Here is a 27848-nt window from a genome sequence, read left to right as displayed (position 1 = left end):
GTGTGTGCATGAACTAGTTTCTGTTTCTCAGGGCACAACACAATGATTAGAAAAAGCATGAACAAATACATTTTAATAATTTCAAAGCAGCTTCTTACACATTCTTCTTCAATGCCATTCTTTTGTGTCTAAGACTGCTGTTTAATTTTCATACACCAGGAATGTAATATACTCAAAAAATGAAGAGGAACTTTCTTAGCAGTTTTCCTGAATTTAGTGCTTAGTCCTATGGGTGAGTCATATTTTTCTTGTTATCCCATTCAGTTGACTTTTCCATACATGTGCTGAATGTGCTATGTATTAACAGCCAAGCAGGCCACCACAGCAGTTTTCTTTGAGATTGGGAACCTGCTGATTTGACCTGCTTATCAAGAAAAAAATGTCATCTCAACAGGACAAGATTGTTTCTTATTTCTCCCTATTTTCTTCTGGTGAGCAATTTTTTAATCCTCTAGAGCCAAGCAGAAAGTCACCAGTCTAGAATTTTTTTTCTTATTTTCTAATACTTTTACATAATTCAAAAAATACAGAAATAATTTTCTTTACATAAAAGTTTAAAATGTGAAGTTGGAAAAGCATACCCTTAATGCTCTTTATACATGCCTGTGTGGAATCACTTTGTGTCTATTTTTAAGCACATGAAGTGGAATTTAGACTCTTATAAGGCAAAACAAATTTCTATTTATGCACAACTCTGTAATGATAAAGGAAAAAACATGCAAAACCTTTCAAGAGAGAAACAATCTCAAACTTTGCCATGTTTACACAAGAGAGTGCATGTGGTCTGTTGGGCACAGAATCATGAAGGTTGGAGAAGATCTTCAAGACCATCAAGTCCAACATTCAACAGAATCCAACCCATTAAAACCCTGTCATGAAGTGCCACGTCTGCTTGGTTTTTGAACACTTCAGGGATGGTGACTCCACCACTTCCCTAGGGAGCCCATTCCATTGCTTAGCATGTTAAAAGTTTTTCAGGATGTAAAGCACTCTAATTTAAGTTAGATTAGTTTGTGTCCTAAGATGCTCTGAAATGTTCCAGAGCCTTCTTTTCCTCACTTCCACTTTTACAAGTTAAAAGTAAGACCTAGATTATGGTATTAGCCTTGCTAGGGAGAGCTGAGCACACATTACTTCCTTCCCCCTTATAAAAAACATGTTGTCAAAAGAAAAATCGGGTTAAAAAGGCTATATTTCACATTTTTTAAACTGCTGTGTGCCACTTGGTCAAGAACTGAGCTTCCCATGACCTTCCACAGCCTGCCATGTGTGAAATACATCCTACGTGACAATTTTAACATCAGTTGCATCAGTAACACATGTTCCTGACTGCACAGTGCTTTTCTGCACTTTGCCAGATGAGGCAGAGGCTGGATGAATTGTTACTGTGCACATGCAGTTTTCTAATAAAAGCAATATGGCATTATTTTTCTTGGAAGCGTGTTTGGAAAATCTTACCCCGCGTTGTATAAGGCGCGTCAGGGTGACAGGTGGGCGAGGCACCGCGTGTGGGGCAAGGAAGAGGAGCCCACGAGGACAATAAATACCTGTGTGTTTGGACCTGCCTGAACACATAAATACAGCCACCCATGCACACACATGCAAAGCTATGTTCATCTTCAACTCTGCCTTTGAGTTTTGCTTTTCTTCTCATCTTGCATGATGCAACAAATTTCAAGGCATACTTTTCTCCCAAACTTGGAATTGTATCTTTGGGATTTTTTTATGGGATGTTCCTTTTGTGTAGCATTCATAGCTTCCTCAGCATATGACACAGGGAGGGATTATTTGGTCTATCCACAGCTTTCATGTTAAATCCCAAAGTATCTTGTAACACTGACTATGTGGACTCAAATCCCAACACTAATAAAAACACATAGAACTTGCAGTAATAAAAGGGCTAAAACCTCAAAACTAAAATGCTATGGGAAGTGAGCAGAAGAGCTTCAAAGGCTTGGCCAGTCACGTGGGCCTTTCTAGATGAGGATGGATGTGCCCAGGTGATCCTTTCTGACAGGAAAACTAGGTAAACGCCACAGGTTAAAGAGCTGAGTGTCCCCAGCATGAACCGGTTTGGACCCAAATGCAACTTAGTTCCCTCTTCAGCTCTTCACAGAACAGCACAGGGAGATATATTCGGGAATATGTTTTCTTGAAAAAGTTTTCTTCAGCTTTAAGGTAAGTGTACATACATGTGCATCTATTTTTATAAAGGTGTTACGGGGACAAGGAGGGAAATGTAGTTAATAGCACCAGATGTCCTATAGCTTTTTGTCAGACAAAAATCCTGTGGCTCAGTTGCTCACTATGGGCTAAAAAAAATATTCTGCTAAGGAGCAAAATAATGCACGTTATTTCACTGCTCAGTCTAACACCAACCCTATAATTACTGGATTCTCAACTATCTTCCACATTCCCCTTGAGCTATGAATTGCAAGTTTTCAGCATATTGGATACTAATACAGTGGCATGATTAGATTACCATTTCCACAGGTTGCCAAAGCAGAAGAATAGCTCATCTAAGTATGAATAGATTCATTTACTTGAAGAGAATTTTCTTTACCTTTCAGACTAATAATCTGTGTCTAACACAGGGTAAAAAGAACACAAATTATTTTCAGGCTAGTTTCTCTTAGAAAATAAAATGACCTTCCTAGTTTTTACATCCCAGTGCTTTAAGGCATGCAGAGTTGGGGGTTTTGTCTGGCTGCTCAGAGGAAAGGTGCCTGCAGAACGCAGATACAGACCTGTTTTCTGTTGTAGATGGAATCCATGAGTCACTAAGGAGGCTACAGCATAATGGAAAGTAATTTTGTGTTCATTTTAGTGCACAGCCTTAGAGGGGAGAAACACAGAAGTCCATGTAATTTTTGATGTGCTATTGAATAGAATATAAAGACTATAAATATTTTATTAGTCAGTTATGGGTTAGAAAGGTATCTTGTACAGAGTAGATATTTCCCTTTGGAATTCATGAAAACATAACAGCTTTGAACTTGAAATAAGAACCAACATTTGAGGATATTTGTTATTTGTAGACTATTTGTTAAGTAAAAATTTAACTGTATGTTCAGAAACACTCAGATCACCAGTATATCAGGAACTCCTGTTCCAGTGCCACCAAGCAGCTGTAACCCAGCCTAAAGGGCAGCACCTATCACAGCCCTCTTGTGCTGCCAGAACTGTAGGTGAAACAGGCAGGTGAGTCTACTCTACTGTCCATTCAAATAAATAGATAATAGACCACATGCAGCACACTTTTTTTTTTGTGGAAGCTGACACACCACAAGTGGCAGCTTCAGTGACTCACCAGCTCCACTCTCCCACTGTTGATGGGATCCTGGTTTTGCTAAAATGCCTTCACATCCCTGCCCTGCCCTGCCCTGCCCCATGGGATAAAGCACACAGACATGCACACTGCCTTCCCAGCTCTTCACATCTTACAAAAGGTTTTGGTGGATGCAAAACGCCAGAGAAATCAGTGAAAACTCGTAGAAACTTCCATCAGCCTTTTTGGGTAATCCCTTGTGTTTGCAAATGAAATGCCTGCCACACATTTGTGGCCTGCTTGGCACTCTTCTTGCCTGTGTTTTAACTCTCTGGTTTATAATTTTATTATTTTAATGTGGTCTCCAGACCATGTGCAGACCACCATTGTCTTATGATATTTCTCTGCAGTGATTACATTAAAACCTTGTTAAAAAGGCAAATCTAAACAACTTTGGAGATGCTCAAGGAGAACCACAGATTTCTTCTTGACATGCATCATTATGTAGTTGAAGAACATTCCATGAAACACAAGGATATTTATTATTCAACAGATTACACTCTGTTACAGCTTAAGCTAGTCAGGAAATAAAAGGACAGCATTATTTAATTAATGATGGTTTTCAGATTACATCCAAAGAGGGAATAGCTGTCTTTTTGGTTTTTGTTAGCCTAGATGTGGCCATGTGAGCACTGCTCACAGAAATATTACTCTCTTCTCCCTTGCTCACACACAGACATACATGTTGTTCTCCTGACTTTGTCCTGACTGTTCCTGGACAGTTTTCCATTCTAACAAGCATCTAGGCAAACAAAAACATGCTTCCTGTAGGAAAAAGAAGCCCTTTACCTCGGAGTGTCCACATCTCTCTGTCTGTAGGACAAACATTCACTGTATTTTCTACTGTGGCCTCTCTCCAAGCTTTCTGCCCCTTCCCCAGCCCAGGCTCACATTGCAGCCTTGCAGATGCTCTTTCTGAGCCTCACTGCCCTCCCAAAACTGGTGTACTTACAGCTGAATTCCTTCTTTCCTACAGAATCTTAGGACACCATATTTTTGCTTTGGAGTTCAATGCATTGTTTGATCACCGGCCTCTTGGGCCTCTGCTGTTTTGCTTTCTATAACAACACAGTAAATGTCACCCTCATTGTCCAGAAGGAAAAAGACCCTGTCTAAGTGCCTATTCAATGCACAGAGTATGAACAAAATTCCTGAAGTTTTCCAACATGCTGTTTATGTCCTGTTGCAGTACTGTCTGTCTGAAAATCCCAGTTATGACTTAGCTTCTGTGTGCTGAGCAGTTTCAATGTGGATAATTTCAGTTCCTTGCTGCAAAAGGAAATCTGAAACAAATACAAAGCACCCTCACACTCCACTTAGCAAATATATCCAGAAAACAAAAAGAGGAAAAATCTGTGAGAACCTGTATAAATGCCTATAAATACCTGGAAACCACAGGTACTCTGTCAAGTAACTTATCCCACCCTTCTTATAAGAGGTATATTTGAAGGGGATGAACTACCCTTTGGCAATGTCAGCCTCCCTCCCTTTGCTGAACATCAAGCCCAGATGACTAATTTTGGATGGCCAATTAGGCAAGAGGAATCCCAAAGCTAAACAGCTTCAGCATGTTGCTGCACAGAGTTTCCCTTGTTTATATTTAGTCTCTTTTCTCCATCTTTGTGGGGCTCTGAGATGAAAATCTGGAGGCAAAAAGATACTATTGTACCCTCAGAGTTTATCTGTCTCAGATACACTGCTTGTCTCTACATAGAAGAGCTCTTTGCTGTTTGTGTAGTGCTGTGCAGAGGAAATCAAGAGTTTGTAGACAGCTCTTTCTCAGATCAGGAGGACAAATGCTTGTTTCTTTTCTCTATGATTTCTTCCGACTTAACAATAGATATTGACCTTATGAAATTGTTGTAGCACATTGTGAATTATGTATGAAATGCAATTTCCCCGTCTGCTGTGGACACATTTAACTGCTGTTTGCAGCACTCATTGTCAGAGGGCTTGCAGGGTTCTCAGCGACACAGCTACAGCAACTGAACTCACCATGAAGAAACTGTCAATATTCAATTAAAATAAAATTCTATCTCATTCCTTAAAATCCAAATTCTTGAAAGCAATCAGCTTCTTATAACTCCTATCCCACTTTCTAACACAGTTTAAAACCTGTTAGAATCATGGAATTGTTAAGGTTAGAAAATACTTCTGAAATCATCACTTCCAACCATTAACCCAGCACTGTCAAGTCCATCACTAAATCATACACCCAAATGCCACATCCACATGTCTTCTGAACACTTCCAGGGATGGTGATTCCACCACTTCCTTGGGCAGCTTATTTCAATGCCTGACTGCTCTTTAAGCAGAGAAATTTTTCATAATGTCTAGTATAAACCTCCCCTGGCACAACTTGTGGCTGCCTCCTCTTGTCCTTATTACCTGGGAGATGAGCCTCATTGTAACCTCCTTTCAGGTACTTGCAGAGAGCAATAAGGTCTTCCTTGAGCCTCCCTTTCCCCAGGCTAAGCAACCCCAGGCTCCCTCAGCTGCTCTTCACAAGAATTGCACTCTAAAAGTAGGTCTTATTCACCCAAGTGTTCAACATAACCTTACAGTGAAGTGCAATGTTAAGTAAACAGAATGCCAAAGAATGGAATGGAATGGAATGGAATGGAATAGAATAGAATAGAATAGAATAGAATAGAATAGAATAGAATAGAATAGAATAGAATAGAATAGAATAGAATAGAATAGAATAGAATAGAATATTTTGGTTGGAAAAGTCCTAAAACAATCATCTAGTCCAACTGCCTTACCACTTCAGGGCTGAGAATTTAAAGCAAATTATTAAGGACACTGCCCAAATGTCCCTTAAATGCTGACATGGATGGGACATCAACCACCTTCCTAGGATGCCTGGTAAAAAAAACCAAACCTCAGCCAAAGGAGATTCAACAGCATGGGAAGATGCCTCACTAGCAAGCCTAGAGTCAAGAAGTCAACAATGATTATAACCTACCTATTCTTTTTTCCATCAAAACTCGCTTCAGTAAAAGTCTTCTAGATTACATCAAATGAGTTACATCAGATAAGAGGTCCCATACACACAAAATCTAACTTTCTTGGGTAGTCTGGCTTGCGCTGGTGCCCTGTTCAGCATGTTTCTTGTGTCCTCCAATTTGCTCATCGAAGATCATCTGTGAGGTTTATGCATGTGACTATTCTCAGAGTCTAGGGCAAATCAGAAAGAATCAGCTGCTTTCTCAGAGGGAACACATATTTTTAAAAAATCTTATGAGAATATTTCTCCATGGTTGGGTTATTAAGAAAGTGGAATAGAAGCATATTTTTACTGCAGTAATTTTTCCTTCCTTTTGTTACATCTACTTTTAAAGTGTGTAATCAGTGTTTCTTCCCCATCATCCTACTTTTATTATCATCCTTGAAAAAAAATGCCAGCGTAACAATGTAAAATAAATGGAACCACTTATTAACAATATACAAAAGCTACAGAAGAGGGCTGAATTACTGAAGCTATTGTTAGGAAATTTCAGCCATGTGTTTTTTTTCTCTTCTCTCGTGCAAACCTCATTAACAATGTCCAGTGTGTACTCCAGGAATGCAGCCTTTGGTCCTGGATGCATAATGGGGTAGGAGTCCAGCAGGAGACCCTGGCAACATGGGAACAGCACCCTGCCCCACTGCAGCTTTTTTGGCACTGAAATTTTTTTGGAGTCGCACCATCTACACTCACGCTTGAACTAGTGACAGAAGCAGAAGCAGAAATTGTACGCAAGCTACCTTTAACTTGAGGAGCGCGTGAGTAAATCAGGCGAGCGCTCAAGTACAGCGAGGAGGTTTGCGTCAATGGTTCATTCTGCTGATGCAAGGGTTCTCCTGTAAATTGCACCCAAAAGCAAGCAGAGTTGGCTTGCAATGTTTACTTCTGAAAATGAATAATGAAATGGATTATTAAAATGCACCAAATCCTGAGTTCCTTGTGGGCATGTGTAATTTGTAAGCGTGGAAACTGCAGGAGCCTTCTTTTTTCCTGCTCTCAAGTAATTAAGAGTGAAACTGTTCAGTCATTCGCATGCAATGAATTCGCTCTTCCCTCACTTACACTGCTACGTCCTGTTATACATTACACATCCAAGGATTACATATTTTATACACTTTTGATCTTGTGGTGGAAATAAATTTTACAAGCCAGCCAAACTTCTCTTAACCACGTATACATCTGCTGTCTGCCTGAAGCTTGCTGACAGTTAATTCCCTTCACATCTCCTGTAGCTGCACAAGAGGTACTGTTCCCAGTGCCCTTGCAAGGTTACAGCCAGCTCCCACCCCACATGACTAAATCAAAGCATTCCAAAAAACCAAAGGGACAGTCAAGTCTCTGGAATTTCAAAGCAAACATTTTCTGTATGTCTGGTGCTTTAACTCCTGCCAAGTCATTTCTCCAAGTAATCATGTGTTGTGTTTAGCACACCAGCCCAGCTTCTGACTCCCTTTTCACTGACAGAGCAGAGGCTTTGATTCTGGCCTGACATACACCTGGATAAATCCACCAAGGTCAACAGAACTAGACAGGTATAAACTGAAAAGAAATAGATCCAGATATGTGAATGTGTACAGTATATTGTGTAGTAAGAACGCACCATGATTTTTCCAGCACAGCCAGAGCCCCACTGACCAGCCATGAGCAGGTGCTTTTCTGGGAATGGGAGGGTCACTGTGGCAGGGCACAAAGCAGCTTGTGATGCATAACACAATGTTGTCCCTCTGAGGACCACTCAGTGTTGCCCTGTACATAGAGAGATCTCATATGGGACTGTGACACTGCAAGGCAGAGCTGCCAGCTTTATGCCATTTCACAGACTCAGGGCCATGTGGCTGCCATCAGAAGGTCAGATCTGATACTGTAAGGGTTAAGCTAGCAGGTCCACACCCAACACTGGGCTTCACTGACCACAATACCTAAGGACTGGTATCATTTCCCAGCTTAACTCCTACAAGGATCAGCTCTCTCTATCTCTCTCTCTCTCACACACACACACACATGCTGGTCCCTCATGCTCTCTTCCTTCTGTCCTTAATAATTCATGCCCACTTTAAGTTTCTTCAAACTACAATTGGTTAAGGTCCCCAGATCTGAGGGAACCCCTTGTCAGGGTGAAAATCTTTCCTATGTGATGAAACAGTAGTTAAATTGCCAAAGAACTGAGTAGAGAGATGGTTCTTTCTTTATAGCAGAATCCCTTTTTACCAGCAACCACATTTAAGGACAATACACAATATATATGCTTAACACAGTACATATGCTTACACACTTGTGCTTCTGTATTTTGTTTCCTGCCAAATAAAATGCTGTATTTCTGGATATTGTGATCCCTCTCTGTGTCTCACTGGAACTTTGGACCTTAGCCTGTGCACTTGCTATCCTTGACCTTGGCGATCACAAATGTGAAGGCACCATTTGAACTAATTTCCCCAAAATGTCAATTTTTTACTCTCTCTTCATGTACATGTGGTTCTTATTCACATGCAAAAGTCCTGTGCCTAACAATACACAGACAACCCTGCAGTAAATAGCGAGAGGACTGCTTTGCTCCTTAAGGTTTCCAGTGTCCTCTCTGTGCCTTGAGCAATGTCCCACAAGCTAATTTGCTTTAAAGAATAGCCCTCAAAATACTTTTCAGGAACTTGGTTAATCTGTTATTACTCATGCTTCTAATATTACAAGGAAGACCTTGAATGACATTTAGCTAACAGGCAGTGTGTAGCTGTGGACATAATTATTTCTGAGGTAAAGACCTTGAGCTGAACGTGCATATGGTTTGCATTTGTTTTTTAAGAGAAGCCCCTAATGAAGCACATTCCCTATCCCACAAGGCATATTAGTCTGCAAAAATGGTGGAGATGAAGTCTTACCATTAATAATTAAATTTTTTTTGCTACCACAGTGGCAATCATTAGGCAATTACCTTTTGTCTTCGGAGCTATTTGTTCAGATAGGTTTGTAAATAGATCCTTGTTTTCATGAGTCTGATACATTAAAAATAAAAAAAAAAAAAAAAAAAGCAAGATATCTTCTGTTCCAGAAGATGTCAAGGACTTCTTCAAATATAATGGCTTCTGCCCCAAGCAACATTTTGTCTGGATTTTGTTCACAGTCTTCAATGTATTTATCAACAAGCAGAAAGAAATATCCATTACTTCTACTACTTTCAAAATTAGTAAGAGGATTTCTGAGGAAGTATATAAACTCTGAAATGATACAAGGCCACCACTGTCAAATACATGAAGCTACTGGGATCGCTTCTGTGCTTAATCAATTGTAGTCGGTGAGTCTAGCTCAGGGTTTGTGTCCTGAACCACCTGCACAGCTCAGGGTTGTCACCTCATGCACAAGTGACCCAGACAGGGGCGGCAGAGCTCAGGCACAGGTGTTTTTGGGATATTCTTCATACTGCCACCAAAGGGGAAATTATGGATGGACTTAATGACTGCTGCTGCTCAGGTGTCCTCAACAAAGGCAGCTGTTGACCTGCTGATGCTGCATCTCCCTTCAAAGGAAACATCCCTAAGAAAGTCCTCTTTCCTAGGATCCCAGGCAAGCCAGGGCTCACAGTTTCCGTGCAAATGCTTGGAGCACATACAGTTTAGACCCTGACCTTGTCTCAACACCCTTCCACCATATCCATACCAAAATCCACCTATGAGAACTGGAAGCTGTTATATTTGGTTTTTTGCCACAAGTTTTCTGACATCATTGAGGTGCTGATGCTTTTTGCTTTCTTTTCGCTTGCTTTTAAAACCACTTTTTTGTTTTTTTCTTTCCAGAAGGATGATGGTTCTGTATTTTGGATCATAGAAGGCTGTGAGTGTATCAGTGAAACTGCATTAAGAAGAAGCTTGGGTGTTTGTAACCAATAATGAACATAGTCACCTCTTTTACTATTCACAAAACTTGGAAAAAGATTGTTGGTATATTTTTGTTATGTGCAGCATCATTCTATAAGACGTCTTATGGAACTAGGTCAGATTTTAGCCCTTGTTAAGCAACTCACTTTAACTGTATCTTAGCATATTCAGTGCTGATGGTTGGTGCCTGAACAATTTTAATCACACATGACTCTTACTGTTTATTTGTTAATGGAAACTTTTGTAAAGCACCTGCAAAAACAACATGAGTATCTGAGAAATGAAAAGTTCTCTTTGAACTTCTCATGAAAAATACCTGTGAAGAATGAAGGATACTATTCAAAGAGACTTTACATTACTTTTCAAACAAAAACTATATGGGGGGAATTGGGGTTAGAAGTCGTATTGCCAGGTGAGAATTAAAAAAATGGTATACTGTAGCAGTTTTTCCTAAACCAAACATTATACAAGGTGGAATTCACTGGCAAAGTTAAATATAAAATAAATCCAACAGGATTACAGAAGGGCACAGTAACCCTGTCCCTGCAGTGACCCATGTAATAGCTCTGTGCTGGTGCTTGTGATGACATGTCAGCAATCCCACGTTAAATGTACTTTGAAGGCACATTAGCTTCTCCTCTTTGTGTGTCTGGAGGTTTCCTTCTCTCCTTTATGAACAGATTTCAGTGTCTCCTACCCTCTTCCCCTTACCCCACATCACCTGAGAACAGCATTATGTTGTTCACTCCTGACACGCTTCCTCATCTGACTGCTGCAATTGGGAAAGTATTTTGAGATACCAGCTCTTTTTTCCTCTTCTGTTTTTAGCAGAAATTCCTTCACAGCAGCTTGTTGGAAATAGCTGCTGTGTGGAAGGGATTTTGCAGCCATGTTTGCTTTAATGCTGGCAAACAGCTAACACTGTCTTCCTGAGACACGGAGGCAGAAGAGACAGACACAGTCCCAGAGCAGAGATGAGTCAGGGCACAAGGGACAGGTCTGTGTGCCAGGTAAATGCTCTCTGGGGTGAGGGGAATCGAGTTTTCTTGGTGAGCTGGGGTATGGATAGGTATGGGGGTGGGGGGAAGAAGGATTTTTATCATATTTGACACTCATGTGTCACTCATGGACATGTTACTGAGCATTTAATACAGGCCCTTGTCACTTTGTTTCAAGTAGCTCTTCCTACTAAAAATTAGAAAATTAGTTGTAAAATTCTAGGTTTGGGAGAGCTTAGAACACCCTAGTTGCTTCACAGATGTTGCGGTTAGGCAGACGGAGCCCATCTGAATGAGAAAACCACAGGTTTCTTATTTTGAGTCCACAATTAAAGCCTCCAAGTTCCAAGGCTGGCAAGGGTGAGGACAATTTTTCCATGAGAAACATAGCAGATGAAGCCTGTTTTCCCCATGACTACTTCTTTCTCACTTCAGCCCCTTCTCTCTCTATAATCTCCACCTACCCCATTGTTTCACCCCTTTTCAGTTTCTCCAGGTTTCTCACAGCCCATGAGAAGTGTGGCTAATTAAATAATTGGGATGAAGGAGCTTTATTAAAATCTATCAGTTCATGCTAGGTGCAAATAATAATAATTAAAAAAAGGTACATATCTCTTGCATGTATAGCTACTTTCTCTGTGCATACACTTTTCATTGACACAAAACTTTTTCAACACCTGCTTTTGTTTTTCTTGCTGAAAATTAACACAGAGTTATTCCTTGTGCCTCTTAGACTATTTCCTTTCACAATGTGCTAATATCTATGATGGGGAAAAGGTTATGGCCATGGAGAAAACAATAATAGAAATTATCCATCATTCCTCATAGCCCCATTTGTATTGCCAGTCTTAACATTTTGTTAGAAAGCTCTCCAAGCTCTGGTCCTTGAATTAAATTAATATTCCTGTAATAAATAAATTTTAATTTTTTGAAACTCAAAATATAAACAGGGAGAAATTCCTTATTAATACCTCCTTATTGTTACTGCAGATTGGAGTTGATGCTGCATACAAATGACAGTGAATAGTTTGGGATATTTTAGACCAGAGATAACTGATGAACACAAGTTAAAATGTATCCTTCCAGAAGTCATGTATGTGATCCCAGATTTTCTGGGAGCCTCTAATGTGCAGGGAGACATTCTTCCTTTTCCCTTTTTTTTTCCCCTTTCTCTTAATATTTTAAAATCTGAGCCTTCCAAACCACACCTCTGCTCTAAGCTAGGGAAATCAACCAGAACAATTAAATGGGGGGAAAAATAAAGCTTATATTCCATTTTAATAATTCAAAAGAGAAAAGATCTCACACTGTGGTACTATTTTGAATTTTGTGTTAGGTATCACAGAAAAAAAAATACATAAAAGCAAAGTTAAATGAGAAATGCACATCCTGAAATAGTCCTGAACAATTCACTTAATATTTCAGAAAAAAGGGAAGCTTTGAAGCCCTCACACTATCAAGCAGGGTCCTGTACCACCCTGGTACTACAGTCTCTCTTTTTTTAGGTCTGGAAAGCATAAAGGAGGAGTAATATTACTTTTGGGAGACTCTGTCTAGCATAGTTTTTGTGGGAGTTTTCTGAAAGTTTTCCCTGATAAATGATTTACCGGGACAGTAAAAAGATCAAGAAAGTGCTGAGCTGTCCTTTCAAGATAAATTACTTTCTTCACCCACTCCTTGAAATCCTTTAAAAACTTACTGTAATGATTAATTTTCCAGAATTCTAAAAAGTGTTGAAGTCCACGGCCTATGACTATCTCATATCCCTCCTGGGATAAAGGCACATCATGGTCTTGAATTGAATCCTGCCTGGTGCATTCACGTATTTACTCTGGGTATCCATATGTTTTACTTGTTACCTGAATTTCCCTACAGAGTCATTGGGGTTTTGGTATTTTATAATGCTGCATGTTTCACTACTAAACAAAACACAAGAGAGTGTTTTGCCCTCCTTCTTTATATTTGTTTCATCAAAATTATTTGTTTCAGTCGTGGTAAAGAGGAAACCAGATTCACAGAGAGGAAAGAAGAGGCAAGCGGGAAGATGCCAATAAAGGCAGAGAGGACAGAAAATGGAGACAGAAAGAAAAGTCTGCACATACTCAAGAGGCTTCCCTGCTTCTCTGTGATACTGGTGCCTCACTAGACCCATGAGGAGTTTTGCAATACACATAGTAAAGAAATGGTGGTAGGACATACAGCGAGAAGAGCAATTAGGGACAACAATGAGAAAAAATTTACAGGAATAATTGTACCTCATTAGAGGTATGATAATAAACAATGATATGTATTTCGGGTAATAATGATCCTGAAGTTTACTCTCTCCACTTATTCCAACTCTCCCCACAGTGCCACTCTGTCTAATATGGCATATTTATGCAAAAGATGAGTTAGAAAATTAGATTCCATTAAAAAAGCATCAGGTATAATAAGGAAAGCTATGGAAAATAACCTGTTACGCTTCTGCACCTGTCACTTCCAATGGTTTCCCCATTTTACTAAGTCTAATATTCTCCTGATTTTACTGAAGGAGAAACTGAGGCAAAGAAAATCTTGTCTACAAAGCATCTGGGCTAGGCACTGGGCCAGCCTGTAGTCATATGCTTTAACTGTTTCTGATGCTTCTATATAGAATATTATTAATTACTGGCAATTTGTAGCAGGCAAACCCGTGTGAAGGTGCTATTAGCAGTGTGTGAACACAGGGAGAAGAGCTCCCCTGAGGAGCCTCCAAACACTCACAGTTTTAATAGCCATTAGAAGCTCACATTGGGAACAAGGATCTTTTAAGATATTGCTCCCATACTAATCTTGATGATGGCAGATAATTAATCAGCAAACCCAAGCCAACTGAGAAAAGAAAACCTCATATCCACAGTGCAGTTTGACTGCAGGCTGGAGTGCCTCACAGTGCTTACAAAAGCAACTACAAAAATATTTTCAAGACCTTTAGCAGACTCGTGCAGGACAGCTTATTCACCTACCACTACTGGGCTGATCAACTCTCAAAACCGAGGAGGAGAAAAGGTGCTGGTGATGCAGACACTGCCAGCGGGGCACTCAAGGGTCAGGCTTTCATCCCCTGTTTAGCAGTAATTTGGTATGTAAGGCTGCATGAGCCTTTGAAGCTCAGTGCTGCTGTTTTTAAAGGCTCCCATCAGCCAGCCCATAGTGTAACTGAAGCAGAAACAGCAGTGTAATAGCAGACACAGTATTCTTCTTGCAGAGTCTGCAGTTCTCTGACACGTCTGCTTGAGTGTCCTTTCATGGCCGACAAACTTCCCGTCAGGAACCAGTTAACAGGGACAGCCAGGAGCAGCACTGACAAGCAGCAGCTTTGGAGGAAGGCAGTTGTGTATTTAAAAAGGAAAAACCACCACGAAGAAGCCCACAAAAAAACCACATTATTTATTTTTCTGGGAGGTGAGTGGGAAGGGTTTCAAAGCATGGCTGTTATGCTATTTTGGCACAAAAAGTACTTTTCCAAATTCAAATCTTCCATCAGGCTGGCTTGGAAAATGGCATGTGGTTTAGAACCATGGCTTGCTCCTTTCAGCTTTGCCTCATCTTCCAGGTTAAAGTCTCAGCTGGGAGCATATCTGGGGAAAGGGAGGAGCATGTAAGAACCAGAGTATTCCCAGTGCATTCCCACTGGCTGGCCCCAAGATCTGCAGGTAGTAAACACAAGCCCTTTCCATAAAAGGACCTCGCTTGGCAGATACTGAGGGGGAAAAAAAGGGACTATTGCTGAGGTGGGGAGCAAAAAGAAGTTATTTGCTGGCAGAGGAGAAAGGAACGAAGGATGCTGAAAGGGTACTGGGCAGCTGCTTTTCCGGCTGCTATGGGAGCCAAGGGAAGAGCCTTTGATCTGCTGAGCAGGCCTGGGCTTGCTGCCAGGACCTACATCCTTTCTCCAGCACTGACAGCAGGCTTCCTTGCTAGCTCCTCTCTGATTGCCCAGTCAAAAAACAAGTGACGTAACTCATACAGGGACCTCACTGAAATGTTTCTATTATTACCAGCTCTGCAGAAAACATATGCTACAGATGCCTCGATCTGAAATTATCTTCTTGTCCAAAGCAGAACAAAAAGAAGAAAAAACCCGTGAGGTCCTCTGGATTACATCTTGCAAAGCCTAATAAAGCCCATTCTGGCATACTGGGGGATTAAGCAAAGCCACTGGTTTTACAGAGGAACTACCTCTGCTGCATAGCACCTTGGCCAAGCAAACCTTTCTCCAATTGTCTATGTGCCATTACCTCTTGTGACTGGGAGACTTAAATAGGAATACAGATTCCAGACCTAACATAGCTTCTAGACCAATACCTCAAATGTCATCAAGATGGCATTTCCTAAAGAATGAGGTGTAATTGCCAGCAATGTTTAGTTTAGAGTGATGTGGAGATCATTCTGCTTGGTATGTGCTGCTGCCCAAGGGGAACATGAAGGCAACTGTGCTCCTCAGCCCTCAGACCAAAACAATCAGAGTATAGAGAATTTTCTCCAGCACCAGAATGTCTTTAGTCCTTGCTGGTGTAACATACTATTGCCATCACTGCAGGTAAATTCTGCTTGGACATGGCCCAGGCTTACATCTTACCCCAGAACCAGCCAAATGTGAAAGGCTCATCACTTGAAGCACAGAAACATGCTACATTCTATGGAGCAGAATCGTATGCTTTTGCATGATGTAAGCAAAAATTCACTTCACCTTCTTTGCAGCACAACAGCTTGTGCAGTGTTGTCTCCCCTTCCTTTTGATGCTCACCACCACCACTGAGAGTACAGCTTGCAAGACACTGAAGTACTGACTCAGGGGCTTGGATGATGCCATAAAGTTAATGCAACCAAGCACTTCTGTTGTCTCAGCAATGCTTCCATCTTGCTATCAGGTACTTGTTGCTTTGTGTTAATGTTATTAGCATGGCAGTGGCAGCTTCTCTTAGACAGGGTCCCCTGCAAGATTAGGTCTCCTCTAAGCCTTCTTTTCTCAAGGGCAAACAAACGCAGTCCTTTCCTCATATGGCAGACTTTCAAGTCCTTTGATTGTCCTTGTTTCCCTTCTCTGGAAGCTTTCCAACATGTTTCCATGTTTATACTTCATGGAAGGTTCCAGAGGACACTACCATCCTCCCTTTCCACCTGCCTCTCCTGCCACCTGAGCTTTGAGAGAGATGAAGTTTGCTCTTCTGAAGTCTAAAAGCTTTGGTTTAGTACTAACCTTCAGCATGCCCAGCCGAATCCCAAACTCCACAATACTGTGATCACTACAGCCAAGGCTATCACTGACCAAGGTATTTCACAACAGGTTTCCTCGCTTTGTTAGTCCAGCAGTGCCTCATTCCTGCTTGGCACATCTCTAATATTTGTATGAGGAAGTAGTCCTCCTAGACACTCCTGGAACTTCATGGATAACATGAGCTGCTGTACTGTTCTTCCAACACGTCTGGACAGCTGAAATCCCCCACATGAAACAGGTTCCGTGAACCTTCCACAGCTTGCTTAAGTGCCCTGAATATGGCTTTGTTGGTCTTATTGTCTTGGTTTGGAGGTCAGTAGAATTTGCTTACTGAAACATTCCCCTTGAAGATGACTTCTCTGATCTTAAGGGCATTCTGTAGGGCTTTCACAGTTGCTGTGGTTGACTTCTATGTATCAGAAATTCCCCTTGATAAAGAGAAAGACTCCTCCAGTTTTACCCTGCCTGTCTTTTTGAAACAGCCTGTAGCCATCCATCACAATCCTCCAGTCATGTGAGCTGTCCCACCATTTTTCAGTTATTCCTATGAATAACTCTGCTCTTGATGAAACCCTTAGTCCCTGGTGCCACTTGGGGCACCAGTTTCATTCCAAGCTGCTGTCTGCTGCTGTTCGTGAGGACGGAACCTGCAATGACTTTGTGCATTTTTCTCCTCTCAGCTGCAAAGTTTTACTGAACCTTTCAGACATTGAGAAGACATTTTAAACAGAAACATATTTATGAAGTTGGGGGTACTGAGAAAAGAACAAACAACCAAATATCAGCAATGAATTTTGAAATCACTGACTAAATTTTGCCTTCTAGCACACACAATCAATATTTACAGACTTTTTTTGAATAACCGGTGAGTCTCAATTACATGCAATTACTTACTAGTCTGATGTGATATCCTTTGCAATTCCATAGTAGATTTTAATTTATTTTAATGAAAAAAAATTCTGATTTATTTGCATCACTGCTTCTTGAACCCATACAGTAAAAATAAAACATCTAAATAGTTTTGGACATTTCATAAAAACTCCCAATTTTCATCCCTAGGCTTCTGCACTTCAATTTTAGCACTTTTGGCACACTTATATCAAACCCGCACTTTAAAATAAAATGTCTGTCAAATAGAAAGGAACAACACTGATCAGGAAAGAAATTATGTTATCCATCTTCCAACTGCACATTGAAAAAGTTGCAGTTTCCTAAAAGGACAACTTTGAAAAAGTAGTTGACAGTTTAATTTTTAAGAGAACTGAGGGACGAGATTTTCTGCTATGTTAATACTTGAAGCTTTATTTTTAATTTCTCATCAGTAACAAACACAGGAGAGCAGAGATGTCAGTAGCTGGGTTTACAGGATCTCAACACATAACTAGAGATAATGCTGCAGAGCAACTGCAAACACACTGCAGCAAGGCCCTCCTCACTCTGCCCACAGCTGCATAGAGGGTAAGGCTGAACAAGTCAGATGAAGGATTTGTTAGAATTATCACATGGCAAGCTATTAAAAGGCTGCAATTTGGGCCAAAAAAAAAAAAAAATTCATGACAGATTTTGCCTGCCATAGGCTTTTTGAAGGTGAAAGCACACAATCACTTGTTTTTTCTTATGGCTGGGAAGAAGATGTCCATGTTCTCCAACAGCCCTTGTCACTCACCTTCTCAATACTGTCTGTGTCAGCAAGAACAACTTGGACCTGCCTTCTGGAATTCAGGGAAAAACAGCCCAAGTTTGAAGATCAGGAGGAAGACCTAATGCCAATAGTTCCTTATCTAGTAGCTCTTCTTTCTATCCTGTTCCTAGGCCTGTGACTCTGGCAAATGACTCATTCACTTAAAGGGCATCACAAACTTAGAGAGCTTTCTAAATTGGTACCATCCAGATCCTGCTCTGCAAAGCAGGCTCCTGGGACATAGGGCTGCAACTCAGCCTGCTTGAAAACCAGCTCAGGCTATATGCTTTTGCAATCTGGTGATAATAAGAACCAGCAGTATACCTCCTAGGCCTCTTTTTCAGCCTGTTGATAGTTCTGTGTGTTTAGTATGTAACTGGCATCAGACAAAGGGAAGAAAAGCCTATAGGGTCAGAAATAGAAAACACTCACTAAACCAGATGCATTGCAGCTATCATAGTTTCCACTTACTTTTGCACATCTTTAATAATAGCCATTCCAAAATGGGACCAGCTGACAGGCTGCAATATATAACAATTATGTTCATGTTTATATGTGTCCCTAGCTTCCTTCCCCAAATGTACACGCTTGAAAAGCCTCGTGTTTTGTAGCCTCACCCAAACATCTGCAATCATTTATGGACTAAAACAGCTTGCCATCTCAGCCTAGGTTTTTCAATGCACACTACAACTGATGTCATTTTGGTATTTTGTATTTTCAAAAGAAACAAATATGTTTCCAGGCAAACCACATCACAGAACGTGCCACAGTTATCAGTTCAAAGAGCCTCACTGACTCAGCAGCTAGTGCTGTGTTTCATCTAGTCTTCCTGAGGTCAGGCAGAGAAATGTTAGTCCAGGAACACACATCTGTGTGTATACAAACAGTTTCAGTCTTCAGTTGTTCTCTCCTTGACTGCCCCCTGAAATAATCCTCAGCAAAGCACAAGAGCTGTCAAGTACAGGCTTGGCCAAGGCTTTCATATGAATCACAGTACATTCTGGAGCAGGTGTTTTGTGCGCCATTTTAGGGATGAAGGAAGATAGAATGATGGAAATGGACATTGTTACTGCCATCACAGTACCATCACATTATTATAAAGAGGTCCCTTAAACTTATATACAAAAGTGTGTCCTGCTTACATTTTGTCTTTTCTGTAGCCAACACCAGAACTAGGGTGAGAAATATACTCCCCAAGGATCCTGGAAAGTGGAAGGAAGACAGGATTCAGGATGGACCACTTAAACCTTTGCTTCTCTAATTTAGCAAAAGAGGCTAGACAGAGTTTGGGTTCCCAAAGGACCCATCGTGGATCCAGGCTCCAGTGAGAAACCGTGATTAGACTGGACACAGCAGAGGCAAAACAGAACTGGCTCTGGGGCTGCTCCTGAGAACCTGAACATGGTCTGAGTTTACAACCTCATGCAAAGCCCAGGCTGAGGCCTGTGAAACTTTCCTGATGCAAATTCAGCTGCACAAATCAAACTAAGGTGTTGTAGCAAAGGGGACAAGTGGATGCTAACAGCTTAGCATTAAACACTTCAATGACTTTGATGACAGGCTAAGAGTGATAAATTTCCAACAAGTTCTGAAGGTATCCAGACTTGCTAAAGAAATATCCTTTACTGAAATGAGAGGGGGGATTCAAAGGAGTGATGAGTTTTTTAATATGTAAATAATTTAGATTTACCTTGGTAAATGGGTTTTAATACTGAGATAAGGAAAATATGCTGTAGCAGAAATGTAGACATTGTATTTCAGATGAGGTGGGAAGGCTTCAGTTTCAGAAGACCACAAACATCAAATGAAGTGTCTTAATACCTTGATATAACAACTTCAGATAGAGATGAAGAAAACATAAAAGATGGCTGAGTCATTCAGAGTTTTACTCTTGGGAATCAGTCTCTGTGTTGCCACTGGGACTACTATCCAGTCCTTCTCTTCCCTGTTTGAGGTCTGACATATGGACACACACACTGATAAGAGTAAAATAAATCTTAATCATAGATTATACGTCCTCATGAAAAGGCTCCAAAGGGTGAGTGTTCTTTAAAGCAGGCATTCAAAAGCACAGGTATCTAAAAATGTGTTATTAAAGGAGAGCTATATGAGCTTTACAAGCCATATTTTCCCAAGGGCAAACTAATCTTTTTTTTTTTCCTGTTCTCACAATTGAAGATTTCGTTTCACAGACCCAGCTCCTGAAAGATCCTAGTGAGAAATGACTCTTCATGTTACAAATGCCTCCTCTGCTGTCCTTGCAACCTGCCTGGCAGAGTCTTTTGAGCTTTAAGTTAATATTACAGTGAATAGTTTTGAATGTAAGTCGTGCTTGGCATTTCAGATTTTAACTGTTTATAGTTCTCTTGGGTTTACACAAATATGACAGTTCCAATGTTTGCTGTGGCACTTTTGTCTAAAGAGCCATTCACCATCATTTTATGTTTTAGGTGATGATAACATAGTGTTTCAGGTCTATAAAACAATTTGTTTTGGATATCTGTACTTCATTCAGGACAGTTACTACAGCCACAAGCTCCTGTGCAACTTCTATCCATTCCCAGCAAGCCAGTGTTCTCCAGTCCAAACATCAGTATTCATTATAAAAGCTGCTGTAGAAAAAAGGTTATTTCCCATCACTTCAGTGCTAGAAGAAAAAATTCATGCACTGCTCAGGAGCTGTGAGCAAGTCACAGAGAAATGACACATGGAAGTGTTTGAAAGTCTGTAATGGAAAGGTCCCCAGTGAATGGGCTGTTCACAAAGGATCACTTCAGCTCCTTCCAGAGCACGTATTAAGGACAAGATCTGATGGCAGTTGTCTTCACTGGTAGCAGCTTCCCCTGTCCCCTCCCTGCTTTCTCTCTCTTTCTTATTTTTTTTTTTAAACTTAAGTCCATATTCACAGCACGGGTCCAGAAATCAGCTGTATTAGCAGAGTTGGAGGGAGAAAGAAACTGAAACAGGACCAGGGATACTGTATGCCAATATCATTTCTGAAGACAGCATGCTACCACTAAAGTCTAACTTAAGGTGTGCAAAGAACCTCTGACTTCACACTGACTATGAGAGTTTTGACCAGGGAGTTTTATTTTCCCTGAGGTTGGTTTTATAAGAACTTTTATTTAATATTGTAAGAAGTATCAAATTTATACTGATTTATATTGATTTTTACTTTCAGAATGAGGAGCATTTAATTATTTTGCAACCAAGGAATCATACCTGACTTCACAGAGATACTGATATTTAAACAGATTTGTAAAATCAAAACTACTTGAACATCTGGTCTGCATAGAGGTTTCTGAGAATTTTGCCTATCTGCATCATCAATTACCTAAATACAGTTCTCCTCCTTTATATTCACATTGGTGTAGTTGAGGCAAGGGTGTGATCCCAGTTCTGTCAGAGTTCTTTTTTACCCATCAGAAGAAAAAGGTTGACTGCCTGGATAATTCATGTATGGTTTTGTTTTAATGAATCAACAATTAAACACCCACCTCTAATAACGCCCAGATCTTTTAAAAGATCTTGACAATGCAAGTCATCCACCCGGATGTATGAAGCGTCTTCTAGGTTCGCCAGTGTAAGAATGCCAAGATCCTCTTTTTGTGCTGGTGAGCTCTGTAAAGCTGACACACCTAAGAAGAGAATAGGCTCATCTCCATTAGATCTTACACACCTGCAATAAAACTGTTAGGAAAAATAGTTTTGTTGCAGAATCCTTCACCTTGGCAGCATTGTGAAAGCCAGGGGTATACAATTTAACATTGGGCTCAGCCGGGATTTACTTTGCTATTCATCAATGAAAGGGTGATTTTTACAGAATACCCTTTTGAGAATAGAAAAGAGAGCTTTGAAGTCTTCTGCTGAAAAGACAGGTGAGCTGATCTTTGCTTCATATTCCACAGGTGACACTCAGTGTAATGGCTGTGGAAAGTTAAGCACCGTTTCAACAACAGAAACTAAAAGCAGTCAGAGCAGAAGCATTCATTACATGCACAGAAAAAGCAGACAGTGACTCTCCACTTTAGTCCTTTGTCTTGGAAGTTCAGCAGTGAATTGGAGAAGCTTTCCACCTGCCCCAGCATTGTGTGAAGTGTAATGGAATTGGGTCAGTTTGCTCACTGAAATGTTCCTCTAAAAGATACTGGCATAGATTCACCTTGGGGCTGACTGTGTTTTCTTTCAATCAGTTACTGCAAATTGAGCAGTTGCAAGAGCCTCTCTATGGAGAGCCCAGGGGATGCACTTCTCCTGGTCGTGGCCAGCTGAAACTTCATGAGCAGAAGGCAGCCAGACTTTCAGCAGGTGTAAAATGCAGGTATAGCTGCTGAAAGGGCAGCCCATTTCCAGTACGTAGATAACCCACTTGCTTCTTTCCTATCTGTGTATCCAGAATTGCTTTCACGGAAGTCTAGGTCAGCTGGGGAGATGGTTGCAGCCTGGTCATTTTCCACAAGCAGGACTCTGAGGAACCAGGACTCTGAGGGTACATGGACTTTACCAGTCAAGACACAGGCACTCTGACCAAGTATCAGTCTGTGTGGATGGACCAGGAGAAAAGACTCCTTTAACAAACCAGTGAAAAAGGTTACTTCTTATTGCCTGCTCATCTGGCTCTTGACACTGAACTGCAAGGCTCTAGTATTGAGAAGAGATGTAAAAAATTGACTGGAGGGTGAGTGGGTGTTATGCAGCAACTGCTTGGTGCAAAGAAGCAGTACACTGAAATCAGCACTGAAAACTGGTGAAGAACACCAGCTCTTTCAAACATGTCTAGAATTAATGGTTTCACCATTTACATTTTGCAGAGTCGTGTCACCTGAACATTTTTCGTTGGGTAGAAGCCTCACGCTATTTAAAACCCTGTGTCCTGAGGCACTCCTTTCTCCAGTAGAACAATAACTCCCTCTGGTGTTTGCCTGCTATTGTTACTGCCTCCGCCACAGCCCAGGGAAACCCTGCCAGAGGAAGGAAACCCTGTCAGATGATGTATGAACTATAAACATTCTTTCCTTAACCGATGGCATTTTACACCTTGGGCAGAAAGGCCATTGCTTCCACCGGGCCGGCCCCAGGGGCACTCAGGTCCGGGAACATTACATGGGGAAAAGTGGAATGCCGGACTCCGCTGCTGCCGAGGGCTCATGCTGCCAAAGACTCATTTACATGCTCCCTGCATTTATTTAATTACATGAACAGTAGGCTTATTGCAATGTGTCTGGATGCTTTATTTGATGGATGCTGGAACTTACCAATCCAGTCCCGAGAGGGTTGGGATACACATAGGGATATGTCAAATGGCTGGATGATAGTTCAGAGTTAATGAATTGCTGTGCTCAGCTTTTGGGACAGACAATGTGGAACTGTCATTCAGCTGCAAACATATTTACAGGAATGCTGTCACAGCTTTGACGCTCAAATCTGACCTACAAGTAAGTTAGAAGCTACATCTGCAGGCAGAGGAAGAAAAATGAGATGCAAGAGAATTAAGCTCCTGCCCTTTGGGCTAGGCCATATCGATCTATTGCTACAATAATGCTTACTGCAAATTTTCTTAATCTAAAATTTATGAGAAAATCAAAACTTTTAGTCTTAAATATATATTGCACAATAATTTTAAAGTACAAAAATTTTTTTTCAGATTTCAGCTGCGATCAGATGATGGAAACAAATCTCAAGACAAGATGAAAGACACTAAATGTTTGAGTTATGCATTTTGCCAAAGAGAAGAGGCTATTTTGATGGGATGTTTTATAGAAATTTCTTCCTGTGATCCTTCAACTGGATGCTCACTCCAAACAGCCCAGAGGCTTTTTATATTTGACCTAAATGTCTGGATTTTTTCTCTTTTCTTCAGCATATCACAGAACAAAAATCTGTAAGCTGATTATTGTTGCTTAATTCTCTTCTGAATGCAAACATCTTTGCATATTTCAGACACTGCCATATAGAGCTGAAATCAGAAAAGCTAAAAGAGCTTGAGAGCTCAATCTAAATCCCAACTGTCTGGCTCTCTGGCCAATGCCTTGTGTTATACAAAGTGTGTAACCATCCTACACCTTTGATGTAAAACAACTCTCTTTTAATGTGCTGTAATCTCTTATTCCCTTTGTCTCTCAAATAATAATCCTCTTGCTCATGGTAATCCTTAAAATCACATATGGTCTTTAAAGCTTTTCTTTTGGAAAGTATTCACACCCATTTTTCTGGGCACTGGCAACTAAATATTACAGACAACCTGATTCTTCTGACTTTGACCAAGACAATTGGAATTTTTTGTATTCCACATTTATTGCTTGGCAGGAACTGGGTCAACAAAATGAGCAAACAGTTTCTAGCTGTCCAACAGAACTACAGTGTGCGGACTGTTTGTTTGGCCAAGGCAGAGGCACAAGATGTTTGGGAGAGTTAACAGGAAACAAGTAAAATGACATTTTTATTTGGGTTATAAAACAGAAAATGAAGTTTAGTTGTCTAGAATGATTGAAGAACATGTTCTCCTGGACGGTTGAAACAAGCTAATAAAAGAAAAATTCTCACCTCTTCAGCAGTAATAATCAAGCCCCCTAGCCCTGGCTCCTGGACACTTACAAACATGCTACTGGCTACTCAAAGTTTCATTACTGTAAGGTTAAATATTTTTAGATATTGCCACCTTAAATCAGAGGTAGAGGTTGAGACTGGAATTACTTAATGACATCAGCATGTAGATTTAAATGATCTCATAATGACAAAAGGTGATGATTAGAATGGAAGTTTCATCAGGTCAGATGTAATATCCTAAATGACATAAACTGCATTAATTGCAGGACATGATGAATATGAGCCTAAGAATTCAAAAAGAGAGATCTTTTAAAAGGTCTTAGAAGATCTTTTGTATTTGTTGATAAATGTGCACATTGCCATAAGGAATTTGTGGCAAGCTAGGAGGAGTGCTGAGGCACAGCTTCCAGTGATACAGCAGCACAATCTACTGTCGACCAGGCTGACCAGACCACCTCATCTTGTCTATCCAAGCCCAGCCAGTTTGCCTCACTCACTCTCCAAAATACCAAGTACAGAAATGTCTCCAGGTTTGCTTTTTACAGAGAGTCTGCTGTTCTGTCAGCAGGACAGATCCTGGCTCTACTCCAGGAGCATTTTACTTTTTTGCCCTTGTTGGAAGGCGCTTCCCCCCATCCCTGGGCACAGGAATTACCCATCCATAATCCCTCTGTGATGATCTGTCCTACACAGACATGTTATCCCCCCTCTCTTGAGCCATCAGAGGGAGGGATCAGTCCTGGGCTCTGGGTCAGCTGCTGACTCACAGCAGCTGCCCTGGGGATGATGGATACACAGACTCCAGCTGAGCAGCACAGCTCTCTGGCGTCACTAACTGGAGTTAGTGTTTCACTGTGCCTGTTATCTGATCTTGTCACTACAAGAGGCTTAAAGTGGCTCCTGAAGTTTTGTGAAACTCTCATTCTGGACAAAATCAAGGTAATTTTGCACTTCCTTCCTATAGATTATAACCCACACCTCTCGAGTCACAAACCAGAACACAAACTTCCCAATTTCGAGATTCTGAGGAAAGGGATCTTGATGGTTTCTCAACCTAAGCAGCTTTGAACTTCCAATGTCCAGGGATGCCTCACAGACCTGCAGGTCCCTCTTTGCAGTGAACTGTGGGAGCTCAAAGAACGCTACCCAGGCTTAACAAGAACAATAAATAGTACCAATAAACACTCCAAGCTGAAGTGGGGCTGCATGTGGGAATCAGGCAGTACTATTTCTAAAAGAAAGGCAGGAAATTAGGCTCTCTTATGCCATTTCAAATGTTTACAGTAAATCAGCAAAATTAATGGTTGTAGCAGATAGAAACTCTGCTCTGACTGAGAAATTCACTGTACTCCAAGCGAACTAGCCAAATATTAATTTCCTTACAGCTGTTTTTGCCATTTATTTCCTTGATTTCCCAAAACGATGTCAGCTGAGTTTTCTCATGAGTGCAAACATTTGTGTTGCAAAAAATAAGAAACTCAAGAATTCAATCCATTTTTAGGAAATAAAGTTAACTAATCAACTATAAGTGCTAATCTTCCCATCTCACATGAAATCCAGAAACTTCAGATAGAAGTTAATCTGGTGAGCAGAAAAAAAAGTGAAGTATGACACAAAGGTTACAAACAAGATCCCTAGGAAGATGCTGAACAAAATTTTTCATGCAGATGTACCAATGCATATAAAAAAAGGAACCTCATCTCTTCCATTTCTCTTTCTAAGGAGGATCAAAAGTCCAGCTATCATCATTGCTTTCTTTAGTCCTCATCGAGGTGACAACAAACAACTTTATTCTGCCAAACCTTAATTAGGTAACCACTTTCCCAATCTTTGTTAGCAGTGCATTGATTAGACAAGCATAACTATTAAGTAATTTTGAAATATGTTGCTTTGTTCAGTTTCTGAACTTTTAAAATCCATGAGTTCACTCCTAAATCACTTTTAATGTTGATTGAAAAACAATTTTTTGAGGTAAATATATATATATATAAATTAAAAATCTTAATTGAAATGAGCTTAAATGAACAGAAATTAAAATAGAGGCAAATTTAAAACCATAGCATAGATGCTAATACTATGAGAAGAAGAAAAATTTAGTATTCAGGTGGGAAGCTTAATGTTATCAGCACTCACAAGACAAGAATCAGAAGGTCTAGAGTAAAATTCAAGCTCCAATTCCCTTCTTATTTCAGTTTTTTCCATCAGTGATACAGGGCAAATAATCCTTACTTTTCTCATTTGTGAATTGTTGCAAGGATGAAAAATACAGTGTCAGTGTTGAGTATTATCATAAATTAGTTTTATAAGTGGGAATGGAATAATGAAGATATATCAAAAAAGTAAAGAAATGGGGTATTTGAAACCATAAATGCACAACATTGAACTCATCAGGAAGTAGTCTGGTGATGTATAGACATGAATCTTTTTATTTCTGGGTAATGAAGCCAAATTTCACAAATCACCATATGATTTTTTCCCCCACATATTTCCAACTAAGGAGGTCCATTCTGAAAATGTTATGGAACAATTTTTGAAAATTAATACTATCGTAAGTGCAAGTATCTTTTGATGCATGTATGGGTAGAGTCTGAGATTTTCACTTTACAGAAGAGTGGTTGCATTGACAAAGAACAGGATTATGTAACTAGTAAAATTTTGTAGTTATGTGAATTCCAAAGCAGCTAGTGATACATGAAAAAGGAAATTACAAAGTCCTTTTTAATTATCTCTCTGTATTAAAAAAAACAACTGTTTTCACCTGGAGAATTCACAGAGGACACAAATAGCATAATAGTAGAACTAACCACAGAAGAAGAAAAAATCTCCTTAAAATATTAAAATCAATATAAGCAAAAGTCATCAGTTTAAGATAACACATGACAAGCATTATTGGCTTATTATATGTCCAGGCAGTCAGTAGAACAAGATGGATGACAAACCTTTCAAATTACAGCAGTTTATCTGTTGTTTATAAAATAATTTAGCCATATTGCCCTATAAAAGTGTATGTCTATATATCAGGCAAAGGTCTGGCTTCATTTTTTTGAATCAGAGATATCAGCTGTTTCTCCTAGTGGATTTTTAGGATTCACTCCACTGACAAAGGTGGGAGTGAAATGCTTTGGAGACTCTGTCCCTTTAACTTTTCCACTCCTAATCTCAACAAAACTTCACAGGAGC

The 27848-nt window shown here is 40.3% G+C and overlaps 1 protein-coding gene across 2 annotated transcripts in view; it reads right to left on the bottom strand.

Annotated features, from left to right (window-relative positions):
* Positions 1–27848, bottom strand: part of DLGAP1 (DLG associated protein 1) — a 134037-nt gene that overhangs the window by 39528 nt on the left and 66661 nt on the right. Inside the window, exons 5-6 of one of the 2 annotated variants that reach the window (XM_050971425.1) lie at positions 24357–24369; positions 16691–16703 (exon numbers count right to left, since the gene is read on the bottom strand). The exons of the other annotated variant lie outside the window; for it this stretch is intronic. Coding sequence (XP_050827382.1) covers positions 16691–16703; positions 24357–24369 — 26 coding nt within the window. The remainder of the gene's footprint in view (positions 1–16690; positions 16704–24356; positions 24370–27848) is intronic. 2 annotated transcript variants of the gene reach the window in all.

Source organism: Serinus canaria, chromosome 2, assembly GCF_022539315.1.
Source record: "Serinus canaria isolate serCan28SL12 chromosome 2, serCan2020, whole genome shotgun sequence".
In the NCBI taxonomy this organism is placed as follows: domain Eukaryota; kingdom Metazoa; phylum Chordata; class Aves; order Passeriformes; family Fringillidae; genus Serinus; species Serinus canaria.
Note: the sequence above shows the minus strand (reverse complement) of the source record. Positions and strands in the feature narration are given on the sequence as shown.